Raw genomic sequence first — 22665 nt, 5'->3', positions numbered from 1 at the left:
CACTCATGAATAAAATGGTAAGAAACCTGTGTTGCCTGTAAGACTGTGGCAAGCTGGCCCCCAGGGATGGCAGTGGGGCCCAGGGGACTCCTGTAGGCAGGAGAAACACAAAGAGGTCAAAAAACCTTCCACAATGACACCACCACGGGAAAATCCAACCCGTTGTACAGATAATAGTAACCACACCATGCCCCCTCCCTAATGCTGTTTTATAATTGGGACAACTGAGGGTCATTGAGCTTAAGCAAGTTACCTAAGGTCAGTTAGCAATCGAAGTATTTGATTTCCCTGTGACTCAGTCTTCTCAGCTGTAAAATGAGAATAATTTTAGCGTCCCGCCCTCATAGGATTGTTGCAAAGATAAAATGAGATGCTACCTGTAAAGCACTTATTAGAATGATGCCAGGCACATAATAATAGTGTTAACACAGAGAAAGTTAAGTTTTAAAGATTCAGAGATAAAGAAGGAATAGAGGCTCTAAAAAACGGAACATTATGAGGAAAGAACTGGTGCAGTAAGAAAAGGAATTCTGGAGGGGCGCCTAGGTGGTTCAGTCGGTTAAGTGACTCGATTTCGGGTCAGCTCACGATCTCAGGGTCGTGAGATGGAGCCGGGCATTGGGCTCCGTGCTCAGCAGGGAATCTGCTTGTCCCTCTGCCCTGAACCCCCCACCCCTGCTCATGCTTTCTCAAATAAATAAATAAAATCTTTAAAAAAAAAAAGAAGAAAAAGAAGTAGTTTATCAGAGAGTAGGCACACCGGCTAGGACTGCAGCCAGATTTCTGGGTTCACATCTAGTGCTGCGAAGCACCAGTCATGTGACCTTAGACATGTCACTTGCCTCTCTGACATTCAGTTTCCCATCTACAAAACTGCAACCAGAAAGGGAGTGTTAAGACTGAGTATAGGCTCTGGAATTAGACCGTCAGAGTTCGAGCGCTGACCCCAGCTAGGCGAGCCTTCGGCATGTTCCTCAGCTTCTCTGCCTCAGACTCTCACCTCTGAAACAGGGTTGGTTATGAAAATAAAATGAGCTAATATACATAAACCTATATATATGTATGTATGTATGTATGTATATATACTATATACGTAAAATAGACATAAATACTTAAGATACAATTCTGGCACCTAAGTGCTCAATGACCTTGTGAGGTTATTGTAGAGATGAAATGGGTTGACGGGCGTGGGAACAGAGGAGATGCTCGGTAAAGGCCAGTGATGACTGCGCATTCCCGGCCGGCTTCCCCTTCCCTGGGCCCCCACGGCCGCTGAAGCAACGATCACTGAACAACTGGACGGTGGCCATGGCAGGCAAGTGAGGGAGACAGGGGCAGGCCAAGCCACTGGAGGGAAAAGGCCCCTCCTTTGTACCCAGGATTCAGCTCTCCCTCCTCTGCCAGATTCGAGAGGGGGATGGAGAACATGCATCCTCACCTTCCCCTCCCCTCCCATACAAGGGCATTTACATCAAAGGATCGGAAGAAGTCATTGAGTTTATTGGGGGAGTGCAAGGGAGCCAAAGTTTCATTGGTACACACACACACACACACACACATCCGAGGCAACGTCGCTCCAGAAGTTGATGCTGTCTGCTCAGGGTCCCAGATTTCAGAATCAGGTATGGATCTCAGGGGCCTAAGGAGGCCCAGGCTATGGAGAAGAAATGGTGATGGGAGGTTCCAGAAGCCCGCCCCCCCCCTTCCCCGAACACCAGGTCTTGGGAACCCTTTCCTCTCTCCCTCCCTGAGAATCACTTCCACCCCTACTCATCTCCTTCTTTCTCCCCCTTCCTTAGAGGGCAGTTTCCGGCTCACCTGAAGGGAATCATCTAGTAGTGCTCCAGGTGCCCATGTGGCCTCCTCTTCCCCATGCTGGTTCTGGCCCATTGGGATTATCCATATCCATGTTCTCATAGGAGTCTGCATCTGATTAGCACCAGGAAGGGTAAGATACAGCTAGACCCAGAAGTAGGCTGGGAGGGGGTGAGACTCAGAGGACAACAGGGGACAGAAGCAGAAGCACCCACCTTCCTCATGGTTGGGACCAGGCTGGGCCCGGATGGAGCGGAGCTGGGGGGCTGCATACAGGATCCCTCTCATATCCTCGTACGACTGGGAGCCTGCTTGGGCAGGAGAGTTGGAGGCCTAGAGCCACACTGGACTTGGGGAACGGAAGTGCAGCCTAAGACACAGAGGGAATCTGAGGGGCAGAGGAAGGTGGAGGGCTTGACTCATGCTGTACTAGGAAGGAGAGATTAGGGTCGGTGTCAGATTCAAGACCCTTGTTAAGGGTTTGGTCAGATGTGGGTTAGATTATGATCACTGTCAAGAACAGAACTGGCAGGGGCGCCTGGGTGGCTCAGTTGGTTAAGCGACTGCCTTCGGCTCAGGTCATGATCCTGAAGTCCCAGGATCGAGTCCCATGTTGGGCTCCCTGCTCGGTGGGGAGTCTGCTTCTCCCTCTGACCCTTTCCCCTCTCATGTTCTCTCTCACTCTCTCTCTCTCCAATAAATAAATAAAATCTTTAAAAAAAAAAAAAAAGAACAGAACTGGCAGAAGTCAAAGTCAAAGTCAGAGCCGTGAGGAGGCTGTAGAGACAACTGGGGTCAAAGCTGCGGTTTGTAGGGGGGCTGGCATGAGGTAGAAGTCAAAATCCAGGCTGGAATCACAGGGGGATCAGAGTTGATGTTCATAGTTAGGGATGGGGTAAATCCTGGGATCAGGATTGGGGTTGAGGATAGTGTTAGGAATCAATCCAAAGCCAGAATTACACCTGGGGTCAGAGTCAAGGTCAAGGTTGAGGTTGAGCCTGGAGTCAGAGGTGAGAGCCAGGTCAACCCAATAGGCCCAAGGCAGGATGGTTCCTAGCATTTCTCACCAAGAGAGATTGCTTCCCTGCTGGGGTCCCAGGCTGACCCATGGGGGCTCAGGAAGTCTAGAGAAGAGAAAGGAAGTTATTCCTCCTGGCCTCCAGCTCACACATACACTCCCGCCACCCTACAGCCCACATTAATGTGACGGTCCTCACACATACCTACTGTCCTGGTGACTGGCTGGGCCAGCTCTTCATCCTCATTCTCGTAAGACTCTGCTGCTGCAGGAAAACAGAGAACTCCAGGGGCCATTCCTGCCCTGTAGGGGCTCCACGGCCGTCTGGGTCCTCCCAAGCCTCTGAGGCCCCACAAGGACCCCAAATTACCGCTGGAGAAGGAGTCTTCATCCTCAGGACCCAAGGCCCCATTCTCAGGGTTCTCATAGCCGCTGCCATCTGGTGGAGAAGGAGGGGGTCCAGCGAGGGCCCACAGCCCAGCGCTGAGAAGGTGGGGGAGCCGCGGGGGGCGCAGTCTTACCCTGGGAGAGTTGGTCCTGCCCAAGGTTGGAGTCATTCTCGTAGAACTCGGAGCCCTCCTCACCGTCTGGCTCCTCATAGGCCTCCCCTTCTTCTTCTGGGCCTGGGTTTCGGGATGTGAGTGGGAACCGAGTCACAGCCCCCTTCCTCCAGGCCCCAGTCCAGTATTCCAGCCGCAGACCGCTCCAACACCCCTGACGTGAGGAACCCCCGCCCCAGCCCCACAATCAATCACCTGCCGGCGGCGGGCTCCGGGATCCCGCGGCTCCGGGCTCCGGGACGTCGCTGCGCGGGCTTCCGTAAGACTGCACGGCGGCCCCCAGGCCTGCAGCCCACCTCAGGGCGCGTCCTGGCGGGAGGAGCGTTGTAGCGGGACAAAAGAGATGGGGGCGGTCAAGGCTAAGGGTCTGCGAGGCTGGCCAGGGGACGGGAAGCTCCCGGCTCCAAGGCGGCCTTCGCGGCTGGGCCCCCCCACCCTCGCCCTGAGCCGAAGGGGCGGGATCTACACCTGGGGGCGTGGCCTCGGCCTCGGGGGCGGTGCGGCTCTCGGAACGGGACTTCAGGTCCCGCGCCCTGGGGGCGGGGCCATGAACTCTGGGGGCGGGCTCTGGTGCTAGGGGCGGGGCTCGGATCTGGGCGGGACTCCGCGCCCCGGGGCGGGCTCTTTTTTCTGAAGGCGGAGTTCCGAGCTCGGGGAGACTGGGCGCTCCGTGGATTGGAGTGACGAGGAAAAGGGGCGGGGCTCTAGCTCGGAGTCCGAGACCTGGCGGTGCCTCCTACCCGTGCCGGAGGAGGGCGTGGGAAGGGAGAGCACGTTCCCATACTGATTCTGGGTCCCGTTTCCCGGGGGGGGCGTGACTTTGAAGAACCTGGCGGAGGAAGGGGGTTAGCACTGTGAGACCTGGCCCTCAGAGGATAAACCGTAGTCACGTGTATTTAGCTCCTCTGTTCTGCCGCAGCCTACGGAGGGGGTCTGGGGTCACTCCAAGGAGTCTTCACAAGGGGAGGTAGCTTTGGAGCTGGGCTTTGAAGCTGGGGCAGTTTTTCAACGGTAGAGGTGGGGAATGACACGCTGAGCCGAGGAAACAGTAAGTGCAAAGCTTTGAGCAAAAGTGCAGGGATGGGAGACTGCGGGGGCTCTCGCGTCATTACCTTCTGGTGGGATCGGTCATTCGCTTTCTTTTCCTCCTGAGGATCAGGGCTGGTGAGAGTTAAGGGGCGTGATCAGAGGAGGCAGGGTGAAGATTGGCGGGGCACTGGGGAGGTCACTTGGGTCAATGGAGGGGAAGGGACTTCAAAGTCCCAGGGGCCCGGTAAGTTTGGAGGGCGGTTAGAGGAGTGGGGAGCAGGACTGGAGGTCCGTGGGGGAAGTATGGGAGGAGAGAAAGGTGGTTGTCAGACTGGCCAGTGTGAGCCATCCTGGGGAAGATGGGTAGGTTGGGCAGATGGGCTGGGGGACATGACTCACCTCTTCGAAGATGAAGAAAGCTCACCAGGGAACCCAGGCAGAAGATCAGATAAAGTAATGGCACAACAGGGACTTTCCAGCCACCAGCCTCTAGCAGCCAATACCTTACTGCTGGGAAGAAGCAGCTATGAGACGGGGACCCCAGGCTGGCGTGTTGCTTCCCAGCCTCAAGACCTCAAAGGGCCATAAGTCTGGGGAACATGGACAAGACACAGATCTTCAGAATCATAAGCTACAAGGAAGGCTGGCCTCCCTCCCTCTGAGGTTAGGGACTGCGCCCCAGAGCCTGACCTGGGGCCTGGGGCAGTATCTATGCAACAAACCATGACTATAGTCAGATTCTATGTTAGGATTCAGGGGAGCATGATGATAAGCTTCCTGCTGCAATTAAGGACAGTCATGTTCAAAAGTGAAGATCAGAGTCAAGTTCACAAGGTGAACTTAGAGGTGGGAAGCAGCAGTGTACTGGAGTGAAGTGTGGAGTGAAATTTGAGGTTGAGGTTGAGAACTGTGGTTAGGGTAGCATGGGACGATTGTATTAAGGGAGACAGAAGAGGCAGAGCACTGTGACCAGTTTGATGGATGGATGGGTGAGGAAAAGGAAGGATATCCAGGTTCCTGGCCTCGGCCCGTGGGCAGGTCCTTCACTAACACAGAGACACCCAAAAGACTACGCTTGGGGAAGATGTTGAGTTTGATTTTGTATATTTTGAGCCTGCGGGGGCATCAAATGACAGGAAATGGCTGGGGGTGAGGTGTATGGAGCCTGGAATTGAGTCACTAAGGCATGCTGGCCTAAGGAGCCATGAGAGTAAAGGAGGTCAAACAGGAAGAGAGTGGGGACAAGGACAAGAGAAAGTGCTGATGAGATAAGACGAGGCCTCAGAGCTCCAACAGTGAGGAGTGGGGGAGGAAGACCCTTCCAAAGTGGATGGGAAGGAGCAACCAGTGGTAGGAGAAGACCCAGAAAAGCAGTGATTTGGAAACAAGGGAGGACAGAGGTGGAGTCAGTGGTCAGTATAGAAGCTGGGGTTCAGGATGAGTCTGGTACTAGCTCTCAGTTTGGGGGAGCCAAGGTTGACTGGCTCCCAATTCTTCCCAGTAGCCCCCACACAGATGCCCCACAATTGGGAGAAACTCTACCTGACTGGGCAATGACCTTCAGCTGCATCTTGATGGTCACGTTGCCGTGGTAACAACGATAGATGCCAGCATCTCGAACTGTGGCCTGGGACAGCAACAGAACAGCCCCTCCCCTGAGGGTGCCCAGGACCCACATCTCTCTGCCTGGGTCATCCTCCCTCAGGTTTAAGCTCAGCAAGGAGATGTTATGCTTCTTAGGGCGCACGTGGGTCCAGGAGATGGGGCCTCTGGCCACGGAGGCAGGGGGCACCTCACAGGGCAGCCAGAATGTGGAGCCAGGGGCCACGGTGAGGTCTGGGGCAAGGAGAGCCAAGGCTAGGAAAGTGTAATCCTTGGGGTCTCCTCCCTGCAAACCCTCCAGTTCCCAATCACCATCCCCCATCCCCGGAACCCCCACTTCCTGGCATCTCCCCAACACCTTACCTTGGTTGAGGCTCTGGTTCAGACTGCCCCTGGGTGGGGCACATTCAGGGTCTATCTCCCAGATCTCAGGGTGGTCTTTGGCCCAAACATACAGCCGGGAGCTTGTGGGGTAACCAGAAGAGGGCTTGGAGCCCTGTGAGGACCTGTTCCCCAGCCCACAGCCTGAGTCATTTAGGGCCGAAGCATTCCACCGGAACAGCTCCCCTAGGAAGAGACCCAGAACCAGATACAGACACATCCAGGAGAGGCAGAGAGATACAGAGACCCAGAAAAGCAGAGACAGAGACAAAGACCCAGAGAGAGAGAGAAATGACAACTCAGAGAGAGAAGAGAGTGAAAGATAGAATAGCTCAGTGCTGAAGTCGTGAAGCCACCGGAGTTCTGAGGAGCCACCTAGAACTAGCTGCGTGCTTGTCCCTCAGCCCCTCGAGCCCCTCCCTCCAAATCTGTTTTAGCGGCCGGATGTCCTCCCTCTTCCCGTCCACCCCTCCCTGCCCCGGCCCAGACCTCACCACTGCCTTCCACGCTGACTGTCCAGCCAGACTGCCACGCCTGCTCGGAAGGGGGCCCCAGCTGGCACAGGTAGAAGCCCCCCATCTGGTCAGAGACGTTGAAGACGAACAGCTGGACGCCCAGGGACCCCTTCTGGATGCCCAGGCCTTGGGACCTGTGGCCCAGCTCTGACTGAGACCTCTGAAACCAGGCCTGCTGCTCAGGACGACCATCTGAGGGACCTCTGAGGCATGGCAGCTCAACTTTGCCTCCCTCTGAGGAGAGAGAGAGAGGGAGAGGAACTCTTCGCCCCCTTCATTCCTCACACTGGGTTATTACCCAACGACCCCACCAGCTGGGAGTGGATGAGCTCTCAGAGTCCTTCCAACCCCTCCCTGAATTTTACAAATAACAAAATGAAGGCCCAGAGAGGGTAAGTGACTTGGCCAAGAGCACCCAGCCAGACCCAGGTTTTCCAGCCCCAACTCTTTCCATCTGTACCCTCTGGACATACCTTTAGCCTCCACCAGCAGTGTTTCGTGGGGCCTGACTCCCTCGGGTGTGAGGAAGAGGAGGAAGAAGAGAAGGAGAGGAGGTGGCATGGCGGCCAGACTCCCCGGGGCACCCAGCTTGGCCGCGCAGGGGATGCTGGGGCAGGCGGGGGCCTGGGGGGCACTGAACCATGAGCGTCTGTGGGGGCGGGCAGGCGGGTAGGCAGTCCCCCTAGGGAGGAAGGGGTGGTCATGCCTCCAGTCCCCTTCTCCGTGCACCCCTCCAGACCCACAAAACTTGTCTCCTCCCTGCCACACTTTTATTTTCATCCCGACACTTACCACCGTGTGAAATGACCTTGTTTGTGTGTCTGCTTGTTCACTTTCTGTTCCTCCCACTGGAGTGTAAGCCTCTTGAGGCAGAGCCTCGGTCTTGTTCAACACCGCATGCACCGTGCTCTGGGACAGTGCTTGGGGCATCTGGGGCGCCCAATAAATTTGTTGAATTGAGTGGGCTACAATTTTAAGGGCTCCATCCTTCTCCCCCTCCCTCCTTCAACCCAAGGCTCTAAACCCATTTCTCTTCGCACACACACCCCATTCATTCACTCGACCCACATTCCTTGGGCCTTCTTCCCACTCTGTACAACCAGCCCATCCCACATCCTTTGAGATCTGGCCGACTGGACTTTGAATCCTCCATGTCCACCACTTGGCTAAATGGCTTCATCTTTCTCGGCTTTTGCTTCTCTCTCTGTAAACTGGGGATAATAATAGTGCTTTCAAAATCTTGTTTATGAAGATTAAACAGGGCAGTATACGTATGGCACTTTTAGCCCAGGGCCCAGCACGTAGTAGGCCCTCAGTTAATGAGAGACAGCATCAGCCAACGGCCGAGAGCACAAGCCAGGTTGCCCCTGAAGTGCGTGCACAGCAGTCCCGAGAAATGACTGGGGACCAATGCCCCTTCGTGTCCCACTTCTTCCCCAGGAAGCCCCTGCTTCAGTTATGGAAGGAACTCATTTAGAAATGGGGACACTGGGCGCCTGGGTGGCTCAGTTGGTTAAGCGACTGCCTTCGGCTCAGGTCATGATCCTGGAGTCCCGGGATCGAGTCCCGCATCGGGCTCCCTGCTTGGCGGGGAGCCTGCTTCTCCCTCTGACCCTCCCCCCTCTCATGTGCTCTCTGTCTCTCTCATTCTCTCTGTCTCAAAAAAATAAATAAAATCTTTAAAAAAAAAAAAGAAATGGGGACACTGAGGCCCCCAAAGGGCAGGGTGTTGCCTGAGGTCACACAGTGAGCTGGTGACTAAGAAGCAGTAGAACTCAGGGGTCCCGACTCTGAAATCTGTGCTTCTGCCCCTCCCCTCTCCGCAGTCTCTGCCCCCCCTTCCTCCTCCTCTAGCTCTCTCTCTCTCTCTCTCTCTCTCTGCATGTGTGGGTGTATCTCTGTCTGTCCCTCTGTAGTCACTCAGGGAAAGGGTCCAGGGACCCAGGAGACCTGCTCTCTCAGTTGCCAGTTCCCAGGCCCGGGCTCGCTGGGCTGCAGCTTCCTGTTTGCTTTAGGCAAACCCCAGGGGACCCTCCAGCTGTCAGGGCCCCCACTTCCCTTTGGTCGGTTTGGGGTGGCTCGGAGGGGGAGCGTGGGGCATTGGGGAATGCAGAGGGCGAGGTGGTAGGACCCCGTTTGCCTTTCATTCAACAAAATCCCTCCAATCACCTTCGTTAGCTTTCCGTCGGTCTCACAGGTGGTTTCCTGACTAGCGCACATCAGTCCCCTGCTCAGAACGCTGTGGTGGCTTCTTTTCTACCTCAGATTTTCTCTACCTTTTTTGCCGCCCTGCCCCTCCTCCAAACAAAGCCTCACACTTGTGCTCTTCCTCCTGGATCCCTCCTCAGCTCTTCGCTCCCCTGTCTCCTTTTCATCCCCCAGGCCTCCATTCAAATGTTACTTCCTCAGAGAGGCCTTTCCTGACACCCCCTCCTCCGTATTTTGATTTCACACCCGTTTTATTTCCTTCCCAGCATTTGCCCAGTTCCCAAATATGCTTGTTTCTTTGTTAATATTTCATCTACTTCCTGCCCCAGAATGTTCGCCGGCTCTTCCACAACAGGAATCTTTCCGGTCTAGTTCCCCGGTATCTAGTAGGTGCTCAATAAATATTTGCCGTATCAAGTGTGAAAGTTCATAAAGGGAAACCAGGCCAGAAGGGGGAGCTCTCACGCTGAACCACTACCTCAATTATAGGAAGGGGGTCAATTACCCAACAGAAGACCCCTCCACAGGAAAGAGTCATCAGTTACAGGCCCCAACAGGAAAAGATGTACATTTGTACATTGCATCTCCTACAAGAAATCCACCACCCCTGCAGCTCAGCCCATGAAAAACCATCATCACCCTGAACTCCTGCTTTTCTCCAACGGGCTTTCTTCCAAACAACCCCTCCCAACTTCCTCCTTCTCCCTAAAATAACATTCCTCTCCTTTGTTGGTTGGGCTAGCCTATAGTTTTTGCTGTAGCTTGCTTGTCCTGAATTGCTATTCCCCAGTCAACCCAGTTATTGCTGGTAAAGTACCTTTTACTTTTAAGGTCCACAAAAGGAAGGAAATTCGGAAGACCAAAAGAAAACTTTCTCTTCACTTCCCTCTCATGCACTCAGTCGCCAAGCCTAGTCCCAGTTTTCATCCTAAATATTTCTAGAATCAACTTCCTCCTCTTTTTGGACTCTTCCCTTCCCAACCAGAACCACTTCAACAGCCTCTTTTCTGGGCTGTCTTCTCTTTTGCTTTCTGCCTACACTTTACACAGAAAGAATTTCCTTGGTAATAGTCATGTGCTTCTCATGCTCAACAGCCTTCAAAGGCTCCCAGGGTCTCAGGATAAACTCCAAGCCTGAGAGTTGACTAGAGCCTTATAGTCATTATTTCACCTCCTTCTCCAGAAACTCTGCCTCACACACAGAAAATCTCAGGGCAGTAAGCTACTGAGGGCAGTAAACTGCTGGGGATTTATAAGCAGGAGTTAACCTGGCCAGATTTTTTTTTTTTTTTTTTTAAGTTTATTTGTTTTAGTGATGTCTACACCCAAGGTGGGGCTGGAACTCAGGACCCCAAGATGAGGAGTCACATGCTCTTCCAACTGAGCCAGCCAGGTGCCCCAGAAACAATCAAACTCTGTTCCAGAGTGGCTATACCATTTACATTTACCATCAGGAATATAAGAGAAATCCAGCTTTTCCCACACATTTGGTATTATCACTGCCATTCTGGTAGGTGTGCTTTGTGCAGTGGCATCTCCTTGGGGTTTTAATTTGCATTTCCCTAATGGCTGATGATGGTGAACATCTTTTCGTGCACATATTTGCCATCTGTGACATCAGTGCATTGTCTATTCCTGTCCTTTGCCCATTTCCAAATCGGATTGAACTAGAAGATTTTAAGCTGACATATGATCTGTTTCGCAAACATCACTCTAGTTGCTTTGAGAATTAACTAAAGGAGCCAAAAGGGGCCACAGGGGAACAGTTAGGAGATGTTGTATAAGTTCAGGAGAGAGATGGTGTTACTGCTGGAGAAAAAGAAAAAGGGACACCTTCTGGAATATTCAGTCCTTTGGAGGTAGAGCTTACAGGACTTAAAGACTGCTGGAATGTACTTCACAGAGGGAGAAACGGGTTTGGGAGAACGGGAACCCAGATTCTGGATTTAAGTTTGAGCTGCACGTCACCGTCCAAGGGAAGATGTCAGGTCGCCTGTTGGAAAGTTCACAGATAATGAGACCTCGATTTAGGGCAGTGGCCCAGGGAGGAGAGGAGGGATTTGCGAGGCACAGGGAGGGGGAGGGGGAGGGGGATTAGCAGCAAACCCTGACTGGTTGAATATCAAGGTGGGGGTGGGGACGCAGAAGTTTCTGACTTCTCCACCGGACTGCGCGGGACTCCTGCGCCCAGAAAAGTGAAGCCGACCCAGCCCTGCCCCGAGGGACGCTCCACCAGGGCGGAGGTGCAGGCAGGCACGGCCACAATTCGCTGTAATGTGAGCCAGGCCCCGGCGGGAGGTGGCCAGGGGACCACGGAGGAGACCGCGAGAGCTTCGCCCCCTTTAGGCTGAGGCCGACAGGCGTCCCGGAGGAGGTGTAACTTGAGCAGACCTTCCAAGGTCACGCGGAAACGCCAGAAGGCCTTTGATGAAAGAACTTCTTCAGGGTTTGAAGGACAGGCGTCCTTCTCGAACAGCGCTGCCCAGGAAAGAAGGCGGGGAGGGGCGGGGCGTGGGCCCGCGGCCGGGCTCGGACTCGGACTCGGACTCGGAAATCTTCGGCCCGGGCTCGGCAATCAGTCCCCAACTCCGGCCGGGGCCTCGAGCCCGGGGCCGGTCCGGAAACAGCCGAGCGGATCCGGAAACAGCCGAGGGGACCCGGAAGGGGTGAGCGCCGTCACCAGGGAGTGCTGGAACCCGCCGTTTGCGCGGAGGCGATGGCGGCAGCTGCGCCGGCGGCCGCGGGCGAGGATGGCCGGCGACGGCGGCCAGGGGCCGGTACGTGAAGGCGCGTCCATGCACGCGAGGGGCGGCAGAGCCGGAGGCGGGGCCGAGCTCGGAGCCGGCGGATGGGGGGGGTGAGGGGGAGACTGGAGAAAGGGGCGGGGCCATGCCGTCTGGAGAGAGGGGGCGGGGCCTGCGGCCACCGGGGGAGGGGGCGTGGTCCGGCGGTCGAGGGGTAGGGCCAGTGGCAGGTGAGAGGTGGTCCAGTGAGGGAAGGGGCGGGACCATTGGAAGGGAGGGTCTAGTCTGGGAAAAGATGGGGGAAGGCGGGGCTCCAGGCCGCACGTGGCATAGCGAGGTGAGAAGGAGGCGGGGCCAGGTGAGCGGGGCGGGGCCAGGTGAAGGTACGAGGCTCGTGGCTGCTGTACTAGGTTGCAGGACTTGTAGATTTGATGGTCTCGGGTACAGCGGGCCCGGGAGTGATGGGAAAAGAGGTTGATCCCCGTCCCCCACAGCCCTGGACCCCCAGCCCCAGGAAGGGGCGAAGGGTGAGGCCGAGTCAGAGGAGCTCGGCCAGCTGCGCGCTGAGCTGGCAGGCGCCCTGGAAGAAATGGAGACCATGAAGGCCGTGGCGGAGGTGAGCGAGAGCACGAAGGCCGAGGCCGTGGCTGCAGTGCAGCGGCAATGCCAAGAGGAGGTGGCTTCACTGCAGGCCATCCTGAAAGGTGAGGCAGAGACTCTTCCCAGACTCCCCGGCGGCCCCGTAAGAGGGAAGTGCACGACAAGCAAGGGGCCAGGGGGCACGGATAGGCTGTGGGCTGGGTTAGCAGGGCCCCTAGCTCAGGGCAGGCCTCAGGGTCCAGAGGAAGGGGTGCCCTTTTCTGATTTGCATAGAGGTGCTTCCCGTGCTCGAAGCAGCTCTGTGAGTTCCAGCTAAGTTTAGCTCCGAGCTTCTACCTGTTCCCTTGCCCGGTGTCATTTCTTGTCCCTCACTGATGACTGATCAACCCTGAAAGATGAGTAGCTTTTCAGTTTCTGGAACCAGCCTCATGTAAGCCTCAATCTCCATGAGTCGAACCCTCTGGTTTCCTTCCTTCCCCAAGCACCCCGACATTGGCACTGCCCCATACATGTTCAGATCTCTCTTCCATCCTCGGTCCTTGAGATGCACCAGCTCCCCGCCCCCCAGATCCCCCAGGCTCTGCTCTTATTTCCCCCCTCTCCATTCAGAGGCCAGAGTCTCTGAAGTAGCTTCCAGCCCCGTCCGAACCCTCTGCTTCCGTGGCCCCTGCTAGAGTGACAACTCCCCTGGACTGTGCCCCAGCCTTCTCGCAGGTCTGGCCCTGTAGCCTGGCCTTGACATTGGCTTCCAGAGTGAACGTCCTAAAATTCCCATCTCACTGTGTCATTTCCTTTTCTAACAACCACTGCTGGCTCCAGACTTCTCTGGGGCTGTATTTCCCACATTTCAGGCATCGACATACCACCTGTGCACCATGGTTGTCTCCTTGCACCACGGTTGTCTCTCCTCGTACAATTTACTCTGTTATCTACTTAGTATTTGTTATTTAAATAGACCCAGTTGGGGGGCTGGGGCGCCTGGATGGCTCAATCAGTTAAGCGTGGGACTCTTGATTTTGGCTCAGGTCATGATCTCAGGGTCGTAAGATCGAGCCCCACATTGGGCACCACGCTGGGTATGGAGCCTGCTTAAGATTCTCTCTCCCCGGGCGCCTGGGTGGCTCAGTTGGTTAAGCGACTGCTTTCAGCTCAGGTTATGATCCTGGAGTCCCGGGATCGAGTCCCGCATCGGGCTCCCTGCTCAGCAGGGAGCCTGCTTCTCCCTCTGACCCTCCCCCCTCTCATGTGCTCTCTCTCTCTCATTCTCTCTGTCTCAAACAAATAAATAAAATCTTTAAAAAAAAAAAAAGATTCTCTCTCCCCCTCTCCCCCTCCCCGCTTAAAAATAAATCAATAAATAGATCCATTTTTTAAAAACTCATAAACATTTATTTTAGAAGGAACTTCGGGGCGCTTGCCTGGCTCAGTTGGTAGAACATGCAACTCTTGATCTCAGGGTTGTGAGTTTGAGCACCACGTTGGGTGTAGAGACTACTTAAATAAATAAACTTTAAAAAATAATAATAAAGAAAAGAAACTTTCTATCATGTAAGAGAAACTTAAGTGTATCCTAAATAACAATAGGTTTCCCCCATCATCCAAAAGTCGAGCGTTCCTGTGAAAATTTTCTAAACCAAAATAGCATGTAAAATGAAGGCACAATTACCATTAATTTATATGGAAAATTTTTATTTAAAAATTTTTTTTTAAGATTCTATTCATTTGAGAGAGAGAGAGAGAACAGGAGGGGGGAAGGGTCAGAGGGAGAAGCGGGCTTCCCACCGAGCAGGGAGCCCGATGCGGGACTCGATCCCGGGACTCCAGGATCATGACCTGAGCCGAAGGCAGTCGCTTAATGACTGAGCCACCCAGGCGGCCTATATGAAAAAAATTTTGAGTGTTCCCAGACCCAAAAACTAACCCCTCTTAGGCTTTTCTGATACCTTACGACACGTTTTGGTAATGTGTGCCCAAGGTGCAGGAGATCGCGCACAGGTGCTCGCACAGTCCAGCTCTGGGATGCCGAGCGGCTGCGTGCAGTGCGCTCCGAGGAGGAGCTGGCGGGGCCCCTGCGGCGGCTCAGGGTGCGCACTGCCTCTTTAAGGGCTCTCTTCAAAACAAGCGCCCAGCACTGTTTTCACTTCTTGCCATTGTTTTGGTAAAAGTGAAAAATACTCTTTGGTTTCTTTTAGTTAATAAAAACACGTACCAATGTCGGATTTTTGTAAACGCGAAGTGGTGAGGGCCCCTGGGTGGCTCAGTCATTAAGTGTCTGCCTTCGGCTCAGGTCAGGATCCCAGGGTCCTGGGATCGAGCCCCACTTCGGGCTCCCTGCTCAGCAGGAAGCCTGCTTCTCCCTCTCCCGCTCCCCCTGCTTGTGTTCCCTCTCTTGCTGTCTCTCTCTCTCTCTGTCAAATAAATAAATAAAATCTTAAAAAAAAGGAAAGAAAAACATACATTAAAAAAATAATAATAAATAAAAACGAAGTGGTGTAATGTGAACTTTCGAAATGCGGAGCATACCTGTAGTCATAATAAGAGTCAACATTTATTTATTTATTTATCTTAAGATTTTATTTATTTGAGAGAGTGAGAGCAAGAGAGAGCACAGAGGGAGAGGGAGAAGCAGACTCCCCGCTGAGCAGGGAGCCCGATGCGGGGCTTGATCCCAGGACCCTGGGATCATGACTTGAGCCGAAGGCAGATGCTTAACCGACTCAGCCACCCAGGCGCCCTTCAATGTTTATTTCTATTTATTTATTTGAGAGAGAGAGCAGGGGGTGGGGGCAGGGCAGAAGGAGAATCTCAAGCAGACTCTGCGCTGAGCGCAGAGCCCCACACAGTGCTTGACCTTACGACCCTGAGATCATGACCTGAGCTGAAACCAAAAGCCGGATGCTCAACCAACTGTGCCACCCAGGCGCCCCAGTAGTTAAGATTTATTGAGCACTTACTTTGTGCCAGGCTCTGAGTTAAATTCAGAGTTAAATAAATTATGAGTATTTATTTAAGTTTTATTCATTTAAGTAATCTCTACACCCAACAGAGGACTCAAACTCACAACCCCAAGATCAAGAGCTGCGTGTTTTTCCGACAGAGCCAGCCAGGCGCCCCAGTTTATGAGTATTTAATCTTCGTAACAGTCTCCGTGAGGTAGGAATTAGGATCTGTTTACATTTTGCAGGGGAAGCTCTGAGGCCCAGAGAGGTTAGATAACTTGCCCGAGGTCATACGGCTAGAAAGCAGAAGATTGAACCCAGGCCATCTAGAAAGAGAACCTTTAGTTCTAATGTTAGTACATGTTAAATAACTATGCAAATAAAAACTGTTGGGGAGCCTAGAAGTCTCAGTCGGTAGAGCATGTGACTCTTGATCTCGGGGTTGTGAGTTTGAGCCCCACGTTGGGTGTAGAGATTACTTAAAACCTTAAAATTAAAAAAAAAATATTTGGGGCGCCTGGGTGGCTCAGTTGTTAAGCGTCTGCCTTCAGCTCGGGTCATGATCCCAGGGTCCTGAGATAGAGCCCCACGTCGGGCTCCCTGCTCTGGGATTGAGCCCCGCATCGGGCTCCCTGCTCTGCGGGAAGCCTGCTTCTCCCTGTCCCACTCCCCCTCCTCGTGTTCCCTCTCTTACTGTGTCTCTCTCTGTCAAATAAATAAAATCTTAAAAAAAAAAAAAACTTTAAGGGGCGCCTGGGTGGCTCAGTCAGTTAAGCGTCTGACTCTTGACTCAGCTAGGTCATGAGCTCAGGACTGTGAGATTGAGCCCTGTGTCAAGCCCCTTGTCAGGCTCTGTGCTGGGCGTAGAGCCTGCTTAAGACTGTCTCTCCCTCTCCACCACCCCTGACTTGCACATGCACACTCTCTCTCTCTCTCAAAAACAAAAAAAATCTTTAAGAAAAAAGTGGCCCTGGGGCGCCTGGGTGGCTCAGTTGATTAAGCAACTGCCTTCGGCTCAGGTCATGATCCTGGAGTCCTGGGATCGAGTCCCGCATCGGGCTCCCTGCTCGGCAGGGGGTCTGCTTCTCCCTCTGCCCTCTTCCCTCTCGTGCTTTCTGTCTCTCATTCTCTCTCTCTCTCAAATAAATAAAATCTTTAAAAAAAAAAAAAAGTGGCCCTGTTCCACCCAGCATTCCCCCCACCTCCCACTGACCTGTAGGATAAATTCCAAACTCCTTGGTGTGGCATTCTCGGCCTCGGGAGGTGTCCACTGCCACTGTGTGCCCCCTTTGCAGCATCTGTCTTCGGGCACCTTCACTCCAGCCCTTGCAGCGCGTGCCCACCCTGCCCCAGATACAGCAGCCGCTTTCCCACCTCTGAGCCTTTCCTCGTGCTGGTCCCGTGACTCCGTCTGTCCTTTGTCTCCTCCCTCACCTCGTGGCATCCTCTCGCGACCAGGCAGGCAGAGCAAAGAGCTCCTTCCTCTGGGACCCACGAGCCCAGGAATGGTCCTCTTGGGGCTGTTCTCCCGCGGCTTTGTAACTGTTTCCGCAGCTGCCTTCCCCATCAGAACGTGGGCTTCTGGTGTCAGCGTTGGTGTTTGATTCATTCTCTAGTTCCAGAGCCCAGCTCGGACTCTGGTCCAGAGTAAAAATTTACTGTATTATCGGAGGCTGCTTGCTCCTGGTACATATCAGTGGGAATAGAGATCGTACCTTCAGCGTTTATTACGTACCGGCTGGAGGCCTGAACACCTTGCAGATGTCGTCTCGTTTGCCAGCAACCCAGTGGGGTCGTCGTTAGTGTCCCCGCTTTGCAGCCCAGGGCCATCTCCCCACAGAGCCCGCTGTCTCCGTCGCTCTGGTCAAGTGCCTCACCGAGAGCGGCGACGGTAGCGAGCCCCCCTCCACGCCCAGGTAGGGCCAGCGCCTGACCCTCCCTCTCCTCGGCCCTTCCTGCCTCCGCAGACTCCATCAGCAGCTACGAGGCCCAGATCACTTCCCTGAAGCAGGAGCGGCTGCAGCAGCAGCGGGACTTCGAGGAGAAGGAGCGGGAGCTGGGGCGCCTGAAGCAGCTGCTGTCCCGGGCTCACCCCCTGGACTCCTTGGAGAAGCAGATGGAAAAGGTTGGGGTTTGGAAAGATGTTGAGGCAGCCAGGGTGGCCGCGGGGCAGAGGGAGTGTTGGCGTCCCATTCCCAGATCACTGGGAGCAGGGCACCCGACGATAATGCTAGGTGTGGCTCGTACTAGCTCTGTACGCGGCCGGGTCCCAGCTCTGTCACTTACTGGCAGGATGGCTGGGTTTGTTTGCCTCCAAAACGAAGGAGATGATGCGGGGGGAAGGGAGGACAGCACTCATGCACTAGGCACGGAGAACACGGCTTGACGGATGCTGGCTCTCCAGTCTTTGCCCATCAGACCCATTTCACAGATGAGTAAGGTGAGGTTCCGAGAAGTTCAGGAAATCTCCCCAGGTTATTGCACAGAAAACAGCAGAGTAGGGATTAAAACATCTAGGTAGCCTGGTTCTGAAATTCTTGTTCCTAATGTCTGTGTCTTATCGCCCCCTTTATTATTGGTGTCCCCGACAGTGGTAGGGAGCTGATTTGCCAAACTCCATCTTTCAAAGCAAGTTCACGTCATTACCTCATTTGATCCTCACAGCAGCCTTGTGAGGTAGGGTAGGTGCTTCCCGCATTGCACGCAGGAGGAAACTGAGGCTCGGGAAGACGGCCTGGGTAGAAAGACAAAGATCAAAATAGGAGCCCAAGAAAGGAGGCTTGCAACCCACAGCTTCCCAGCAGAGGCTGATGCTTGCATTCCCAGCGATCCTAGGGAGCAGTTCCATGGGGGGGGGGGGGGGGGGGGGGGTGAGGGAGAGGGCCCTGCTGAGCAGGAGCCCGGTGCAGCAAGCAGAAGGATGGCAAGCCTAGAGTCAGGCAGTTCAGTCCTGGCCCACCTCCTGCGTTCGGCTATCGGCCACCCAGGGCATGGGCATCCACAGCATGTGTCTTTCAGGGCTTCAGATGGGACCAGAGGTGTTTTGTTTCTTTTGTTTGGGCCATGCAGACTCACCCTGCCTTTTGCAACTGTTCACATAGGGATTTGGAGGGTTAAACTGAGCTTGCTTCAGACAGGTTTTTGAGTGATTTAAGAGGTAGAAATGGCATGGATTGGAAGAGTTTGGGTGACTGGCAGATTGCAGCCTTGGACAGCTGGGTGGGACACCTAACGCCCATAGGAGGAGAAACAGTCTTGTGAGTGGTTCATATTTGGCCGTACCTGGGATAGAGGAGTCAGTGTGACCCCCAGGTGGAGATGGCCAGAGGCCATTGACTGTGCGGGTTCAGCAGGATCCCAGACCTGAAAACAGACCAAAAAGAAATGGCCAGCAATGTGGGGCAGATGGGGGTAAAGGACATATCAGTTAGAATGAGATTTAAAAACCAGCACCAACAGTAGCTTAAATAAGATAGAAGTTTATTTTTCTCAAAGTCTACACAGATAGACATTCCGGGACTGATGTCAGCTCAGTAAGTCATCAGGAACCCGGGTTCCTCTTATGGCACTGTTTTTGCATAGGCAGCTTATTGCCGCATGGCCCAGGATGACTGCCACAGTCCCAGCCATCATATCCACAGTCTAACCATCAAAGAGGAAGAGGAGTAAAGAAAAGCACACCCTCTCTCTTAAGGAGTTGCCCTGGAAGTTTGCGTTAACATCTCATTAGCTGGGACTTAGTCATGTGGCCGTGCTTAGTTATAGGGAAGCTGAGAAATGTAGATGGTGTTGTAGAATTTAGGGCATGTGAGCATCTGTGATAAAAGAAGTAAAATTGGATGTTGGGGAAGGAAAGGGTGAGGAGCAAGTGTGGGCACCAGGCAGGTGGTGACTTCGGCCCCTTTGCGTGCTGGGGGACCTGGGCAAGTTGTGTAAGCGCTCAGAGCCTCTGTGTTCTTACCTTTAAAATGGGGATGGACAGCACTTCTTGGGAGGATTGGAAGGGCCGGCGTGCTTAGAGGGGAGGCTCAGAACAGACCTGAGGGGTCCAGCTGTCGTGGGGGGGCTGCGGCTGCCTAACCCCCTCCCTCCAGGCCCATGAGGACTCGGAGAAGCTTCGGGAGATCGTGCTGCCCATGGAGCAGGAGATTGAGGAGCTGAAGGCAAAACTGCTCAGAGCAGAGGAGCTGATTCAAGAGATCCAGGTGAGGGGGCGGCCGGGGGGTGCTGCGCGAAGAGGGGGCGCCGCAGGACCCTGGCCCCCCAGCCTCTTCCCTGCCCGTTCCCCTAGAGACGGCCCCGGCACCCCCCTTCCTTGCACGGCTCTACGGAGTTGCTGCCCCTGTCCCGGGACCCGTGGCCCCCGCTGGAGCCCCCGGAGGAGCCGAGCGGAGACGGAGGCGCAGCGGCCGAAGCCTTCGCCCACAACTGTGACGACAGTGCCTCCATCTCCTCCTTCTCCCTCGGCGGTGGCGCTGGTAGCACCACCCTGCCCCGCAGCCGCCAGGGCCTGAGCCCCGAGCAGGAAGAGACGGCCTCTCTGGTGTCCACGGGCACTCTGGTCCCCGAGGGCATCTACCTGCCCCCTCCCGGCTACCAGCTTGTCCCGGACACCCAGTGGGAGCAGCTGCAAGCGGAGGTGAGCGGAGGGGGCGGAGCAGCCTGCCAGGGCGCGGGCACTCCCCCCCCCCGCCCCCCCCAGTGCTCACCGAGCACCTGCTGTGCGCACGCGCAGAGCTAGAGCCGGGTTCAGGCGACAGAAGCAGGGCGGCCGGTTGGGAGCCGCCCTCCCACCCCGGCCCCCGCCGAGGTGCCGGAGGCAGGCCTCCACTCGGAGGCCGAGACTGAGGCCGGCGTCTGTGGTAGGGGCGGCAGCTGCAGAAGGACCTGGAGAACGTCAGCCGGGAGCGGGACGAGCTGCAGGAGGGTCTGAGACGGAGCAACGAGGACTGTGCCAAGCAGGTGGAGCCCCGCTGTGTCGCCACCGCCCTGGCAGGGCCCCTGGCTGCCTGCCTCCTGGCCCCGACCTCACCGTCACCTCCTTCCACCCACAGATGCAAGTGCTCCTGGCCCAGGTCCAGAACTCAGAGCAGCTGCTGCGGACCCTGCAGGGGACCGTGAGCCAGGCCCAGGAGCGGGTTCAGCTGCAGATGGTGAGGGCTGGGGGCCGGGGCACGAGGGACAGGAGGGTGACGGGAACTGGCTGAGAGGGGCACGCGGAAAGGTCAAGGCACCTGTCCTGCCCAACCCCCACCCCACCCCACCCCGCACCCCCAGCCACTCCGGCTGCACCCTGGAGTCGGCGTCGGGTGCATAGAAGGTTTCTAGGGCCCCGGGCGCTGCAGTCGGAGCAGGGGTTCTGTGTTCCCGCCGTGCATCAGCTCGGAGCCCCTGCCTTGCCTCCTTGAAATCCAGATGGTGGGACCTAGCTTGCAGAGTCGTGAGTGAGGCTTAAAAGCGAGGCTTGCAAAATCGGATGCTCCCCAAGCCCGGACGGGAAGTGTAACTGATTCAGTCGGGCCAGGTGTAGACGGCAAAGAGCAGTGTGGCAAGACGGGAGGCCTCCTTGGCTCTGTGACGGGAGCCGCGTGGGAATGTGAGCTCGATGCTGCCACATTTTCTGATTTGTCCAGAGAAGCCAGAAACCCGGGTACTTCTGTATGTCGCCCTGTTTTTATTTTTATTTATTTTTTTAAGATTTTTATTTATTTGAGAGAGCGAAATGAGAGGAGAGAGAGAGCATGAGAGGGGGGAGGGTCAGAGGGAGAAGCAGACTCCCCACTGAGCAGGGAGCCCGATGCGGGACTCGATCCCGGGACTCCAGGATCATGACCTGAGCCGAAGGCAGATGCTTAACCGACTGAGCCACCCAGGCGCCTCTGCCCTGTTTTTAAAGTTGGTAACTGGGCGCCTGGGTGGCTCAGATGGTTAAGCGTCTGCCTTCGGCTCAGGTCATGATCCCAGGGTCCTGGGATCGAGTCCCGCATCGGGCTCCCTGCTCCTTGGGAGCCTGCTTCTCCCTCTGCCTCTCTCTCTCTGTCTCTCATGAATTAAAAAAAAAAAAAAAAAAAATCTTAAAGTTGGTAACTAATTGCAGCTGTTAAAAAAAACCCGTATGGACCCAATAAAACATTCGAGGTGGCCTGCCCCTCGTGACCTCCGAGCCATTGAGAAGAGTGTATGAAGAGCTTGGGGGTCAGGGGCGCCTGACTGGCTAGTTGGGGGAGCATGCGACTCTTGATCTCGGTGTCGTGAGTTTGAGCCCCACGTTGGGCATAGAGCCTACTTAAAAAAAAAAAAAGCTTGGGGGTCAAAGGCACTCAATAAAGGGTGCTTCTTCCTTTCTCAGCAGAGGAGGGCGTGGGCTTTCTGGCCGTCAGTGGTGTTGGGAGGAGGGTTCAGGCTTTGGCCTCACAGGCCACTGGCAACACCCTGTCCCCTCTCATCCCCTCCTACTAACCGTCCGTCCCCAGGCGGAGCTGGCCACGTCACACAAGGGCCTGAGCCATGAGGTGAAGCGGCTGACTGAGGAAAACCAGGGGCTCCGGGCCGAGCAGCCGCCGTCTTCAGCCCCCCAGGGTCTGGAGCAGGAGGGGGGCCACGAGGAGTCGCTGCCCAGCTCGGTGCCGGTAAGGGGAGCGTGGGTGCTGAGAGCCCGGGGCCGCCCCACTGGCCCTTGCCCTGCACACACGGCAAGGCAATGGCCTGCGACCAGGGCGCTTGGGGACAGACCCGGGCTGCTGTGTATGCGCTGCGTCACCTTGGCCCACCCCCTCGACTCCTCGTCTGAGAAATGGGAGCACGCCCCCTTCCCAGCCTTGGCGTGAAGAGAAAATGAGTTAGTGGGACGCGTGACATGAAGGAAGCCGTAATAGGGTTGGTTTGTTATTTTTAAGTGAGACCCACAAAATTGATCATTGTCTTGGTTATAAGAAGCTGTCCCCACTGATCTGTGCGCGGCCTTTGTCGACTGAGTTCATTAGGAGCGCGCAGAGCAGCCGGATCCTTTGCCTGCCCCGGAGCCACAACGGCTGCCTCTTGACGTGCCATCCCGTGCTCCGTGCTTCTGCGGCTGCAGGCCTGCCCTTGGTTGCCCTGCCCTGGTAGCCCTGCCCTGATCATTCTTCCCTTGGTCGCCCTGCCCTTGGTCACCCTGCCCTTGGTCGCCCTGCCCTTGGTCGTTCTTCCCTTGGTCGTTCTTCCCTTGGTCGTCCTTCCCTTGGTCGTCCTTCCCTTGGTCGCCCTGCCCTTGGT

At 55.2% G+C, this 22665-nt stretch overlaps 2 protein-coding genes across 4 annotated transcripts in view; one reads left to right on the top strand and one right to left on the bottom strand.

Moving 5' to 3' along the window:
* Positions 1-1479: 1479 nt before the first annotated feature.
* CD19 (CD19 molecule) lies at positions 1480-7508 on the bottom strand. 3 transcript variants are annotated; one of them, XM_034989002.1, is made up of 15 exons: positions 7394-7508; positions 6900-7154; positions 6388-6591; positions 5965-6258; positions 4822-4929; positions 4506-4554; positions 4134-4222; positions 3589-3702; positions 3355-3456; positions 3204-3272; positions 3039-3098; positions 2883-2939; positions 2031-2123; positions 1819-1929; positions 1480-1654 (listed from the first exon to the last, which is right to left on the bottom strand). In XM_034989002.1, the coding sequence occupies exons 1-14, from the start codon at positions 7479-7481 to the stop codon at positions 1829-1831; spliced, it is 1683 nt and encodes a 560-aa protein (XP_034844893.1). In that variant the 5' UTR covers positions 7482-7508; the 3' UTR covers positions 1480-1654; positions 1819-1828. The 3 variants fall into 3 exon arrangements, with proteins under 3 accessions (XP_034844893.1, XP_034844894.1, XP_034844892.1); XM_034989003.1 differs by having other exon boundaries at positions 3039-3095; XM_034989001.1 differs by having other exon boundaries at positions 3039-3272.
* A 3799-nt stretch (positions 7509-11307) lies between these two features.
* The window catches only part of RABEP2 (rabaptin, RAB GTPase binding effector protein 2), a 13887-nt gene continuing 2529 nt past the window's right edge, over positions 11308-22665 (top strand). The window contains exons 1-8 of the mRNA XM_034989000.1: positions 11308-11905; positions 12367-12576; positions 17379-17536; positions 19506-19616; positions 19703-20050; positions 20278-20373; positions 20466-20564; positions 21885-22040. Coding sequence (XP_034844891.1) covers positions 11845-11905; positions 12367-12576; positions 17379-17536; positions 19506-19616; positions 19703-20050; positions 20278-20373; positions 20466-20564; positions 21885-22040 — 1239 coding nt within the window. The 5' untranslated portion in view covers positions 11308-11844. The remainder of the gene's footprint in view (positions 11906-12366; positions 12577-17378; positions 17537-19505; positions 19617-19702; positions 20051-20277; positions 20374-20465; positions 20565-21884; positions 22041-22665) is intronic.

Source organism: Mirounga leonina, unplaced genomic scaffold (genome assembly GCF_011800145.1).
Source record: "Mirounga leonina isolate KUSES-001 unplaced genomic scaffold, KU_Mleo_1.0 Mir_454, whole genome shotgun sequence".
Lineage (NCBI taxonomy): Eukaryota > Metazoa > Chordata > Mammalia > Carnivora > Phocidae > Mirounga > Mirounga leonina.
This window is presented reverse-complemented; position numbering and strand designations above follow the sequence as displayed.

Coding starts and splice junctions, on each gene's coding strand:
- CD19 (XM_034989001.1), bottom strand. CDS start 7,481: ATGCCACCTCCTCTCCTTCTCTTCTTCCTCCTCTTCCTCACACCCGAG. Junction 2,124..2,882: donor CAGGGAAGCAATCTCTCTTG/GTGAGAAATGCT, acceptor CTGCCCAAGCAG/GCTCCCAGTCGTACGAGGAT. Junction 1,930..2,030: donor TGGTCCCAACCATGAGGAAG/GTGGGTGCTTCT, acceptor GGTGCTAATCAG/ATGCAGACTCCTATGAGAAC.